The 13,464-nt window shown below is 44.5% G+C and overlaps 1 protein-coding gene across 1 annotated transcript in view; it reads left to right on the forward strand.

The window, feature by feature from the left end:
- The window catches only part of kdm4b (lysine (K)-specific demethylase 4B), a 40,269-nt gene extending 27,249 nt beyond the window's left edge, over positions 1-13,020 (forward strand). The window contains exons 10-22 of the mRNA XM_029000759.1: positions 367-596; positions 767-894; positions 1,168-1,288; positions 2,353-2,525; positions 2,643-2,841; positions 5,133-5,209; positions 5,312-5,367; positions 5,863-5,971; positions 9,325-9,510; positions 9,609-9,776; positions 9,875-9,994; positions 10,474-10,566; positions 10,647-13,020. Of these exons, the coding sequence (XP_028856592.1) occupies positions 367-596; positions 767-894; positions 1,168-1,288; positions 2,353-2,525; positions 2,643-2,841; positions 5,133-5,209; positions 5,312-5,367; positions 5,863-5,971; positions 9,325-9,510; positions 9,609-9,776; positions 9,875-9,994; positions 10,474-10,566; positions 10,647-11,063 (2,077 nt within the window). The 3' untranslated portion in view covers positions 11,064-13,020. The remainder of the gene's footprint in view (positions 1-366; positions 597-766; positions 895-1,167; positions 1,289-2,352; positions 2,526-2,642; positions 2,842-5,132; positions 5,210-5,311; positions 5,368-5,862; positions 5,972-9,324; positions 9,511-9,608; positions 9,777-9,874; positions 9,995-10,473; positions 10,567-10,646) is intronic.
- Positions 13,021-13,464: the final 444 nt, after the last annotated feature.

Genomic DNA, 13,464 nt, shown 5'->3' on the forward strand with positions numbered 1-13,464 from the left:
ACGGGTGGGATGGGGCCTGTCTCAAGCATTTATATTTTTATCACTGATCTTTTGGTAGAAGGCACTTAGTGTCTGGGAAATTAACATAAATTTTAGGACTAGTGCAAAGCACACAGAGACATATGAAACTTGTGAAATGTGAAGCTCTCACACACACACACACACACACACACACACACACACACACACACTTGCCACTACCTTTCTGGTTTAGATATGTTGATGACGCAAGAACAATGAATAAAAAGGAAGCCCCGGTGTGGTTTGGGGCGTATCTGTCGACTGGCTGGCTGTTGTCTTACTGAGCATTGCAATAAACTATGAGTTCCTGTTGTGTAACAATCTTCCATGACATTCTCTCCTCAGAGCCATGCAGAGGAAGCAGCAGCTGCGTCGGCTGAAGCTGGAGGAGGTGAAGATTCTGCTGGACGAGGGGGTGGAGCTGAACATGGAGGAGTACCAGCGGAAGGTGGAGGAGCGGGAGGCCCAGCGGCGGCTGGAACGAGAGGAGCGAATGGCCCGCGAGGCGCTGCTCACTCTGGAGGCGTTGGAGCGGGAGGAGCAGGAGCAGCAACTGGCCAGCCTCAATGCTGAAGGTGAGCACCTGATCAAATGTTTCACATCCAATGTGTTCTTGACCAAGCAGGAAATGATCTATTGATTAATTTAACAGTGTCTTCTAAAGGAGTGAAAATGCTTTTCTAGTCTATGACTGGTTCGTTGCTTAGTGAATTAGGTTGACCTATGTTTTGGTTTTCTTTTGTAGCCGAAAACACATTAACAGATATGCAGAATCCACCTGTTGAGGAGGAGAAGAAGAAGAAAATGAAAAAGAAGAAGAAAAATGAACCCAACACTCAGGCAGTGGACAAGGCAGACGGCAAAATCAAACAGGTAGGCCAGATTCTGAGGCTGGTTAAATTCATAGTGCAGTGGCTGCGTTTCTTCGGTTATTTCTTCGGGGCTTCTCTTTCTCTTCAAATCACCTGCGCAGCTCCTTTCATGTCTTCTGTTTGCTGTCTGACAGTTCATTTTGCAGGGCGACTCTTCAGATTCCCCATGGCCGTTCAGATGAAAGGCCCAGCTATGCAGCTGTTAAAATTAGCAGTTGATGCTGAATCTGCAGTTTGTGTCAGTGTGTGTTTCTCTCTGTGTGTGCCTATATAGTCCACCTCTTATTCGAAGATGACTGCGGTAGAGGTGAAGAAGAGCCGGCGGCATCCGTTCAGCAAGCCACCCATGCGCTCACCGCTCTTCATCGTCAAACAGGAAGCCTCTAGCGATGAAGGTGACACATCCTCCCACAGAATAAAGATGCAGTTATATATAGTTGTTGGCCCTATACTTTAACAAGTATCATCATCTGTTTAGCGTCGCCAAACAAAACTACCTCTCATACACTTGCCATGATTTTTTTCCCAGCATTACTTCCTCTCTGCTGTTAGAAGATCCGGGTGTCAATACAAATCAAACAAAGTGTTTTAAGCATGCAATACATTCACTCAATCCATTTAAAATACTGTTTTTAAAACACTCCAGTGGCCAGAGTGGATGAGGAGTCCTTTTTTGTTAACCTTAAGGTTGGGGTTGAAGACTTAACTAATCCTCTTTGATTGAACCACAAAATTCAGAATTTCTATGTGCATTCAGTCACACCTATAGAATGAAAAACTGAGAACACCTTCAGTATGACATCACATCCTTCTCTCTTCTTTAGTCTATACATTCTAAGTAATATATATCTTACATATCCTCAGTCACATGGATTTTCATTGTCTTGCTCACACTCACTCTCAGTGGCAGGCACATCTGTAATGCCTGTTGCATCGTGGCCTGTGTCTGTAGTTAAGTGAAACGTCTGCCCTGTGTGTTTGGTAGGTGATAGTGACTGGCAGGGACTCGCCCTGTAGCTCCTTTCTGCGCTCTCTGTTGTCTTTTGCTTTTCTTTTCTGTCTCCCCCTCTCCGTTTTTCTTTTTGTGTGAGTGGCGTTTATTGATCGGAGGATCACGACTTCCAATTACCTGCTTTCAAAGGCACTTTGAGACTGCAGCTGGGGAACATCCTGTCTGTCCTATGGAGGGAGGGAGAAGGATGGAAATAGCGAGGGGGTCTGACGGGAGAGAAGGGAAGACGAGGAGAGCAGGCTGCTTGTGCCACGACCCATTAGCTTTTACTCGTCTTCATCAGAGGTCTCGCTGCCTGTGTGCCTGACAGCGTCTCTGCAGTTTAAGCGCGGAGAGCAGAGAACGAGAGCTGGACATACTTTGTCTGGCTCTTTTGGGCTGTGTGGTGTGTGTGATAAAAGAATTTTCAACTCCATGGACTTAACATTCTCTCCATCCCGCTTGCAGAGACGCCCTCTGCTTTGCCTGGAGGAGGCGACATTGAGCAGCCTGTCAGGAAGACGGACCACCTGTGGCAGAGCCTCATGCCCAACTTCCTGGCCGAGTGCCGTTTCAATGCCGCCATGGCCACCATCGAGCCTTACTGTGGTGTCTGTACGCTCTTCTGCCCCTTCACGCAGGTTTGAACTCCCCTTTAAACACACACAGTTAGGCTACTGTGAGACCCAGCGGTATCTTCATTTTAACACTCGCGTGTGTTTGTCTGTGTGTTTTTGTCTTCTTTGCTGTGAGTATAGCCCATGAAGGACCAGCCGCAGGATAATGCCGCACTGCTGATGTCCCATCGTGGGACTTCCACACGGCCGCTCGTGCCTGAAATGTGCTTCAGTTCCGGGACGGAGAACACTGAGCCGCTCGCCACCAACTCCCACATTGGAGACGATGGAACCAGCCTGCTCCTCTGCTGCAGCAGCTGCAGCCTGCAGGTCCATGCCAGTGAGTATAGAGCTGCCGTTTATCGGTAAACATAGATGCACCTTACTCCATATTCTCTGTAACCTATAGCCCAGGAGTGGCATCCTAGTGGTTAAGGAAGTGGCCCTATAATCAGAAGGTTTCCGGTTTGAATCCTGATCCTGATACCACTGAGGTGCCACCGAGCAAAGCGCCGTCCCCACACACTGCTCCCCGGGCGCCTGTCATGGCTGCCCACTGCTCAATAAGGGTGATGGGTAAAAGCAGAGGAGACATTTTGTTGTGTCACCATGTGCTGCGCTGCAGTGTTTCACAATGACAACCAGTTCACCTTCACCCTGTACTAGTACATACTGATCAGCATAACACAATACACAAATTATATTAATATTATGATAATAAAAACAATCTGTTTTAGATTACTGCCTCCAGCCTTTTTTTTTTTGCTCAAAAGTAATCAATATATTTTACAGTACCAGTCGATACATCTACGTGATGTCTATACATTACAAGATGATTTGAAACTGCAGTGCCAGACATTAAAGAATGGTCTCCTCACCCAGTCAGACACCTAATCTTTGATCTCTGATTCTGACTTTATACCTTAATCCATCCGTAATCCAAAATACTGTTCTGTAAGTGCGTGTTTAGGGATCAGTTTTTACAGCTTCTGCTCTGCCAGTATTAATTTCAGACCATTTGTCAGTCTTCTGACTCACTCGTCATACCAAGTTCATCCGATCTCTGTCTCTCTCATACCCAGCCCCTCATTTGTGTGTCTTGTTTTCAGCTGGCCAGTCCATTTGCAAATGAAGTGAATTTTCCAGCATCCGTTACCACCTATCTGACACCCAGTCATGGCTGCTTACTCGTGCCCACATGTCAGAGAGTCACTAGCGTCAGACTCCTTGCTGTGGCCCAGCTTTTTCTTTGAAGTTCAATTAAATTTGCATCAGCCTGCATTCTGTTTTAATCCATGCTCACATTCTCTTTTTATTCTTTATTTCACTTCTTATTTTCCTCTCTCATGGTCCCCATGGGCTTTCTTCCGCAGGGATCAAAATGTCAATCAAATTGCTCCAGCCAATTTACTGTCACTCAGCCTGAGCTTCAGGAGTTATTATTGCAGAGGAGGCGGCCATAAACACACACACACACACACACATACACACACTAAACTTGAGCCTCTGCAGAGGCAAAGAGACAGAAAAGTGTTTGTTTAGCCTCCATCCCTCCACCTTCCCTTCACTGGGTGTAAGCTGTGTGGCCAATTAGCGGCTGTGTGCTGGAGAGTCAGGTGTCAGAGGTGGTCACATACAGCCAGAGTGGCGAGGTCACACCTCTCTGATTGCTCCCTCCTGTGCTTCCTGTAAATTCTCCCAGGAAAGAGACGGTTGTAGAAGACTGTGACGTTCTAACATTTCCCCCCAATTTAATACATAAAATCCATCCTGCTGTTTTATCAAGTTCATGTAGTAATTCTACATTAGTCTGAATGAGCTGTGTGCGGATTTTTGGTCTAATTTTCACGAACCATATTAGTCCAGTTTCACTTAATTTTTTTTCTTTCTCTGTCTCTGTCTTAAGAATCTCAGCCTGCTCCACATGACTCACTAACTCCACAGCTTACATGATGTGAGTTCGGGGTTAGAGAGGCTGTTGGCTCACACCTTCATGCTGAGAATTCAAATTGATGGTCTGAGGTTATGATGAGCTTGTGAAAACATTCTTTGTTCATGACTAGTTTGCGACTCTAAAGTTGCATTTGGAACAGTCACACAGCTTATCTGCTCTTTGTGTGTAAGTAGAATAGAATTGAATTTTTGAATAGTTTGGGCAAAAAGGACTGAAATTTCTGACCGAATGTTTTCATTGCAACTCGCACTAAAGTAAAGTGAAGTGATTGTCACTTTTGATACACAGCAACACAGCACACGGTGCACACAGTTTGTCCTCTGCATTTAACCCATCACCCTGGGTGAGTAGTGGGCAGCCATGACAGGTGCCCGGGGACGGTGCTTTGCTCAGTGGCACCTTAGCGGATCGGGATTCAAACCGGCAACCTTCTGATTACGGGGCCGCTTCCTTAACCGCTAGGCCACCACTGCCCCAAATAGGCCACCACTGCCCCAAATAGGCCACCACTGGTATTTACCTTCCATGTTCTTTAGTGATCATCTGATTCTGGTCATAGTGCCGTTAAAGTGAAAATCACTCAAGCTGGGGGGGTTTTCCAGGATCCAGGATCTGGGTCGAAAGAGTTTGCTCTTGCAAAGAGTCTCAGGCTAAAAAGTGACTCCATCTGTCTCCAGGTTGCTATGGCGTCAGGCCAGAAACGAAGCAGGAAGGCTGGTTGTGCTCTCGGTGTACAACAGTGGCCTGGACGGCGGTGAGTGTTAACCACAGTCCTTTCTGACTAAGACAGGTTTTTCCGTCTCTCTCTGGTGATGTGCAAGTTGGTGACGCTGCTCTTTGTGTGCCGTGTTGTCAGTCCTGCTGCTTATGTAACCTGCGGGGTGGCGCTCTGAAGATGACCACTGACACCAGGTGGGTCTTCATTTCAGACAAATAATAAACTAAAGCTGCTTTGTGTCACATTTTAATATAAGCCTTGCTTGTGAACCCTGCATTTTATGCACTTATTTATGTACTTGTTCCCAGTTGTCGCAAGCGCTTACTTAGTTATAGCGAGTGTTTTAACTGTCAATTTGCACTTCGGATTACTTCACATTCATGACGCTAAAGCAGACTGCCACCCTCCACACTCACACTCAGAGGTCATCAGTGCCATGGTTTTTAATAATATATTCTCCAGGTAGTAGTAGCCAAGTATTGTGTCTCTGAGCAATACTGTCCTTGTAACTATTGGTTGTCATCTTAATACTACATTCCTTAATAGACCTTAATATTGGGGTTTGTACCCACCTCTCTGAAAGAAGATATTTAAATTTGTATTTAAATTTGGATCTGAGATACGGCACGAAGTGTCCTTATGCTTTTGAGGCTTTTGTATGACCTGACCCTGTGCCCATGGGACTCCAGGTGGGTACACGTGATCTGTGCCATCGCTGTGCCTGAGGCTCGCTTTGTCAATGCCATTGAGAGAGAGCCAGTGGATGTCACATCTGTCCCAGAAACTAGGAAGAGCCTGGTGAGTCACACATACACACACATCCACGCAATTTTTTTTCACGCTTTGATCGTTGAAATGCAGCCACAGTTGTTTGCCAATAAATGAGTTGTCTGTCACAATAATACACTTTTTGTAGCTCATTTACTGAGTTCATTTACTGAACATTAAAAGTCTATAAACTAAAAGAAGGAAGAACAGTAAAACCAAGTAAAAAACAAAAACAGGCAAAGGCAATATTGAACAGATGGACCTGACTTTTGTAATTATAGTAACTAAAATTTTTACAAAATTAAATTAAGCAACATTTTGAATGACTTTATTGATATCACCAGCCTGTAACTATTTTTGGTCTGTTTTTTGACAATTTTAGGAGTCCGTACACTGACAATGGGTATTGTAAATAGATTTCAATTTCCCATGGTTGCATGTGTGAAACTGCATGATGAAAATAATACCATTGATTTACAATCCCACCCGCCCCTTCCCAAATAAGTTCATTCTCAAAATTATGCAAAAGTCTACTTCCACTTTTCTCCTGTTATAGCGCTGTTCATGTGTGCCAGGACCCCCCCTAAAATGTTCCCAATGAGTTGGGCATTTTTAGCGCAAGAGTACAGGACCCCTTTCAGGCAGTCAATCTATGGGTCATTGTCATGAGAACCAAGAAAAAGGAGCTTTGGACATATGTGTCCCATTCTGCATGATCAAATCATTTTGCACAGTATAATGCCCTTTTTTATGTTATTGTTCTCTGGTATTAATGGACAATGCACATGAAATATATATATATTTTCCAAATATGGCTTTTTTATGGGCAGCCATCGTATTCTGCCAAAAATATTCCCCAGCCTCATGCTCCCCTTTTCTGTGTAGATTTGTATTTTTGTAAATGTTCAAATTTGATACTCAATGCACTGAGGTTCGAAGGGGGAAAGCTCCAAGTTTAAATGAATGAGTAGATGAGTGTGTTCTGCATGGCGCAGTCTTACAAAAACTTCCAGACAATGAGACAGACAAGATTTTACTCTCGTCTCATCTCTGGCCTGGTGATGAATGGGCTTTTTGTGAGGCGTTACTCAGACACGGAGGCAGAAGGAGAGAGCGAGTTGAGAAAGATGTGCATTATTAATGTTGTGGAATGTCACAATAATCAGGTGTCATTCCTCACTGCACTAAATGAACTGCATTGATCCTTCAGGCAGGAGACAATTTCCCATCAGCCCCTGCTCTTTCAACCAAGCTGCTGCCTGCGCCTTTGCCATCATGCTGCCCTCGCATTGTCACCAATGCAGAAATGATCTATCAGGGGTTGAATAATCTATCAAAAGACGGCCATGATTTGCTATTAAATCATTTACATCTGTCAACCGTCGACTCTTCAGGGCCTCTTGGCTATGAAAGGGGGGACGCGCTCTGATTCGGGTGACTGAAGCCATCATCACACAGACTACAAAGCCCCTGTTGGCGGCATCGTTATTCAGTGGCCAATCTGCAGTTGCCTAGTGACAAAATAGAGGAAAAATTGCTGCACTCTCAGGAGTCGGAACTGGGTGGCCACGCTACGATCATCCATTTCTGAGTTCTATGGCTGGCTTCTCCCTGAGGTTCATATTCAGACACTGGCAAATGGAAGCCCTCTAGGTTTCTCTGCAGATAGTCAATTCAGGATGCTGGGTTGATGAATGAATGTGTTTTTAATATGAAGTTCCCTGTTGGATTCCTAGTTGAATGGTTGTAGTGAATGGGCTTGGGGAAGGAAAAAAAACCTTTGCGCTCTTAAGGCCTTTTGTGGTAGTATCCAGTGGGTACCAGTCCCCACTTGCTACCATTGTGTCCTTGTGCAAGGCATTTAACCTGAAGTTTCACCAGTGGAACAGACCTTAATGATTGTAAGTCATTTGGATAAAAGCGTCTGATAAATTAATGGGACGACCAGCATTACTTTAGTTACTTGCCTCTATTGTAGATGGTCTTGAATGACACCTCTTGTGTGTCACTGTAGACTGCTCTATGTAGAAGTAAACAAATGGCGCATCAATACTTAGAACTCTCTCCTCGTTCTCGCATTCCTCCTCCTGACACACACTGTCTGCCTCTGCATTATTAAACCGGCTCTCTTCTCTGAGCAGTGAAACATCACTCTGCTCCACCCCGCTATTGAGGGCTGTTGTACATTTCCAAGTATTGACAGTTTAATAAAGATTTTTCATTCTCATCTGAGCTCATCTGAGAAAAGGAAGGGAGGCATTGAGTCAAGAGGAAAAAGATTGTCTTAAAGGTTATTTTTTAATGTAAATAAAGTGTTTAATTTTAGTTGGGTCTGATCAGAAGCATTATTTAAACACAACTAGGTTTGTAGTAGCCTAGTGTATAACATACTCGCCTATGAACCAGAAGACCCAGGTTCAAACCCCACTTACTACCATTGTGTCCATGTGCAAGACATTTAACCCTAAGTAGCTCCAGGGGGGACTGTCCCTGTAACTACTGATTGTAAGTCACTCTGGATACCGGCATCTGATAAATGCTAATGAGCATGTAAATGTAAATGTACAATTTTAAGTGTTCTGCAGATTCTTATCTACTTAATAACTTAGAACTATGCAGAAGAATTACAGCCCCTTTCAGACATTGTCTAAAATTGGTATTTGATATTCAATTTGTCATGAACAACAAAATAGCACATGCACCCACACACATGCAGTGTTCTTTTTTCAGAGTTGTGAAAATGGTCTGCTGTTTTTTATTTTTTACATTTTCTTAATTAACATTGACAGTCCAATGGGCTTTACGGCATTCGCTTACACCCTCACCCTGCTGCCTGATGAAATCTGCAAAATCTGTTGAAACTCCTCTCATTGTCTCATGCTTCATCAAAGCAAGTGGCCAATATTGTGAGGTGACAGGTCAAACCCAGGTGTGGCTAACAAAGGAGGATATGGCTATCCACATTTGTTTGAACATTTTAAGTTACTGACATAACTTTATTACTATCTCAATTACTTTTCGAAAGGAGTAAATAGGAGTAAACTATAACTATTTCATTTTTTTTAACTAATTACTTTAATTACTCAGATGCAAGCTATTAACGCAGGGGCTGAGGGAAATCGGACTCTTTTCATTATCATATTTGGTTAATTGGGTCAATAAATAGTGTTATTTACCCGTTGCCTAGAATTCAAAATAACTGAAATGTTCCTGTTTTAGTGTGCGTTTAGCTGAGAAAAAAAAAATTCATTGTACCCATGTTTTAAAATTTACATTCTTGGAACCATGTTTAATACCTGATATCCAAGTAGTAAGTGGTGGAAATTTAACATAGGATGTAATAAAAATTAACGTACCTTCATGTGTGTATTTCTTGTTCGCAGAAATGTATCTATTGCCACAAAGCTACGAAAAACATCTGTGGGGCCTGTATCCAGTGCTCCTACGAGAGCTGCTCCACCTCCTTCCATGTAACTTGTGCACACCTGGCCGGGGTGGTGATGAAGCCGGCCGACTGGCCATATGGGGTGTCGGTCACATGCCAGAAGCACAAACAGACCATCCAGAAGGTATGGTTTTGGCCTTTACATAAACCATGTTGCCATACTGATGCCTCCTATTTTTAAAGCGGATTTGATCTCATGATTCGATCTTCTTCCTGCCCTAGCCTAAGCCAGGGTCACGCGACATCTCCCTGGGCCAGCAGGTGATAGGCAGGAACAGTGATGGCTGGTTTTACCGGTGCACTGTCATCGGGATCGCCAGCCAGACACTTTACGAGGTCAACTTTGATGACGGCTCCTACAGTGACAATGTTCTGCCTGAGAACCTGATGGTGAGTGACACTTTAACTTATATCCTGTGTAAGTTGTCATGTGACCAACATGCTGGGTTCTGTTTCTTATCTGATCTCTTGTTTGCCTCCTCCATCAGAGCCACGACTGCCTTCGCTACGGCCCTCCTGAGATAGGGGAGCTCCTGCTGGTTCGCAACCCAAACAACCAGATGGTCAATGCTTCCTTTGTGAAGCAGCATCTTCACCGCTACTTCCAGGTAAGTCCCATGTCTGTCCCATTGCTTCAAGACAAACACACATTTCTCTACCGTGAGAAAAAATAATGTTGTGGGCAATACGCAACAAGTCAACAGCCAGCTAGTCGACGGTTCCGCCCCCCCCAGCACTTCGTGGCTTTCATTCTTATACATTTCTCTTATCTTTGGTCATAATGTGGTTCAGTGGGGTTCAAAAATCTACCATAGCGGCAGAAAGATGGCACTGGGTGGTGTGTGAGGGGAAAGGCTGGGCGACCTTGTACGTGTTTGTCAGTTTGACTCTTCTCTATACTCCATTGAAGGTATCATCTCTCACACAGGGTCTTAAGGTGCCACATGACTCCTGCTGAGCCAGAGCGTGTGCTTTGCATCACATTGATCGGGACGATTTGCTGCTCTCAGGAGAATTTGTTGGGAGGCCTTATGAGCTGATGTTTGAGAGAGTTCTCACAATCACAATCTCTTCTCGCTCTATTCAGGTGGAGTTTCTGGATCAGGCTCAAATACTGCTGAAGCGATCGGAGATCCACACACTGGAGCAGGAGCTGCCCAAAAGAGTTATGTCTCGTCTGGTAAGTGCTGGCTACTCAGTATGTACACTTACAACTGTGATCTAATTATGAATGATAAGCTCTCATTTCCTATTTTTCAGGCCTGGAACAGTGAGAGGAAGCCTGAGACTGATCCACCTCAGGATGAACATGAAGCTCAGGCTGCCAAGAGGCCTCGGCTGCCCACCCCACCCCCAGCACAAACTTTCCTCTCCCCGGGGACCCCAGCCTCCGCCCCACCTTCTGCTTCCCTCCCTCACAGTGTTATACCCTCCACAAGTGGTGCATCCACGAAAGGCCCAGCCTCACAGTCGGCCCCCACCTCCAGCCACCCGCTGCAACGTCAGCCCACCTCAAGCCCTTCCACGTCCACTTCTGTCCCCGCGGATGGTACCACCCAGGACTCAGGCGAGGCCTTCACACACAGCTCCAGTTACGTGGCCTACATGGAGTCCCTCCTCAACTCAGACTTTCCTCAGGAGCAGGGCAATGATGTGGGCGAGGGAGGCATGTTTTAAAAAAAAAACAAAAATTACCCAAGGACAGCAGCAGCCGCCCGTGACTGCCCCTCTCCTGCCATATTATTTACTGTTCGCTTTCCTCGACAATGGACAATGACTCCTCAATTTTGCATGGTTTTGTGTTGTTTTTTTTATGATGCTGATTTATTATTTGAACCACATTGTTTGTGTTGTGTTTTATTGGCTGAGCTGGCTGGCACTGGTTGGACAGGTGGAAGAGACGCCTACCTTCTTGTCACCTTTCCATCATTGCTTTAACTCATGTGTTCGTCCCTGTGCTGCACCTCTGTTTCTCCGCCCTGTACCTTGGCTCATGTGCTATTACTTTATATTTTATTTGACCTGACCAGGCATAAGTATTTTTCTAAGCCAAGCCAAACCAAACAGCTAGCAGACAGGCGATAGGAATAAAACAAACACAAATCCACAGACTATTTTATGTACAGCTTTATTTTGTGTGAGGGGTTGTGGGAATTTCAAGTGGGAGGATGGGTTCTCCTGGGGTTAATGAGTATTTAATCACGTCACATGAAATATTTGTACATTTACCATCAGTTGTGAGAATCCAGGAAAGTTGTTGGACAAACACTTCATTGTCAAATAGGATTGTGCAAAGATACTTGTCTTGAGCATAATGATGAATTTTCTGTTACCAACTACACAAAATCTTTTACAGCTGCATTTGTTTTTGTAGCACTCTTCGTAAATGTAGAACTAATATAGGATACGATACATTTGGTCTCTTTTTATTATTGTTATTATTATTATAATTATTATTATTATTATTTTTTTTTTTACAAAATTCTTGAAACAACTTCACAGGGGGACAATGGAGGCTTTTGACAGATTAATAATTATTGTTATTTTTTAGAAGTTTTAGAAGTGCAAATCTCTCGTTTTTAAACCATGTTGTGGGAATACATTATCCGGTGTGTGGGTGGGGGAAGGCCTCTTCTGATACTACTGAGAGCGTCCATCTCTCATCCATAACTGAAGTGTACATATCATGAGCATCGTGAGTCAGCAGTGAGCTTTTGTCATTGTCGCACTGGCCGGGTCATTTATTTTTGTCCGTTTTCATGACGCAACTCATCCGCTTCGAGGGTGGGCTGTGTTACAGAGGAAGGCTTTTGAATATTGACGAGCATTTACATTATAGTGTTCGGACTCCCCGCCCCCTCCCTCTCTTTCTGTTTCTTCTCCCCGTCTCCTTACGTCTCGGCTCTCTATGTCCTTGCCTACCCTCTGCCGTTCTCTATGCTGGGAGTAAAGACGTGATTGCAGATAGCCACAAGCCAACTGCAGTTATTAAAGCTCTCTCTTCCTCACTTGCTCTCTCACTTGGTGTGGCAGTGCTTCCCGGCACTTGTACCCTCGTCAGGCTCCACAGGAGAGGGAAAGGCCCCTATTCACAGCCAGGTTTTTGCAGAAGTATTTATTGGGTTTATGAATCACCTCCTTTGGTTTCTCTGCATGTGACGTCACTCTACAGAATTCCCATTTAGAGGGATTAAATGAAGGCAGGGAATTGACTATATACTGAATATTAAGGGACCATAAATGCTTTGCATTTAATGCTATTCAAACACAGAATAAATTCAGTGTAGTGTGCCCAGATCACACGATGAAGATTCTCAGTATGGTCGTGCAGGCTGGTGCCAGGTTTGTTCCTGTGACTCTTGATGCTCCGTAGGGGCTCATCCCCCCTGCTTCACATAACCAAATCCAAAAGTGCGTTCCTCGTTTCCTTTCGCCACCACGTCTTCTGCAGTGCCGAGGAGAGAACGCTTCTTAATTATTTTCTTGGGGTTTCATACTGGTTTGCAATAAACTTTTGTATCTTCACAAAGGACACTTCTACAAAATGCAAACCACACTGACTACCATTCTCATGTTTATAAATGTTAATCGATGCAGAATAAATTTAAAAACCCTATTAAAATGTGAAGTGAGACCTTGGTTGTATGTATGGTTTTGTGGCAGGATGGATGGGCACACACAGACACACACACACACACACACACACACACACACACACACACACACACACACACACACACACTTAATTACAATTAGTAGCGATAGGAAACAGGCGAACCCCGAGCACACACAAGGTATGAGAGCCAGGAATCGAACTCACCCTGGGTTCACCAGGACACTGGGCACAGGCCCGGGTGCCTTTAAAAGAATCGTTTTTTAACTGAATGAATTTGCTGGATGTTTGTACCTGTGATTTCGTGTGTTGTGTGTTAATTTGTACCCTATTGCGACAGAAAGATGAACACAAATAAGGGTTCAGGACTAAGAAGAGCCACCTGTGCTCATTATTGGCAACGCACCGATGGCTGCCCTGTCGCGTGCTGTACCTCTCACTGCTAGTGTCACATTAGCTCAGCTT

The sequence above is a fragment of the Denticeps clupeoides genome, chromosome 13, assembly GCF_900700375.1.
Source record: "Denticeps clupeoides chromosome 13, fDenClu1.1, whole genome shotgun sequence".
In the NCBI taxonomy this organism is placed as follows: Eukaryota; Metazoa; Chordata; class Actinopteri; order Clupeiformes; family Denticipitidae; genus Denticeps; species Denticeps clupeoides.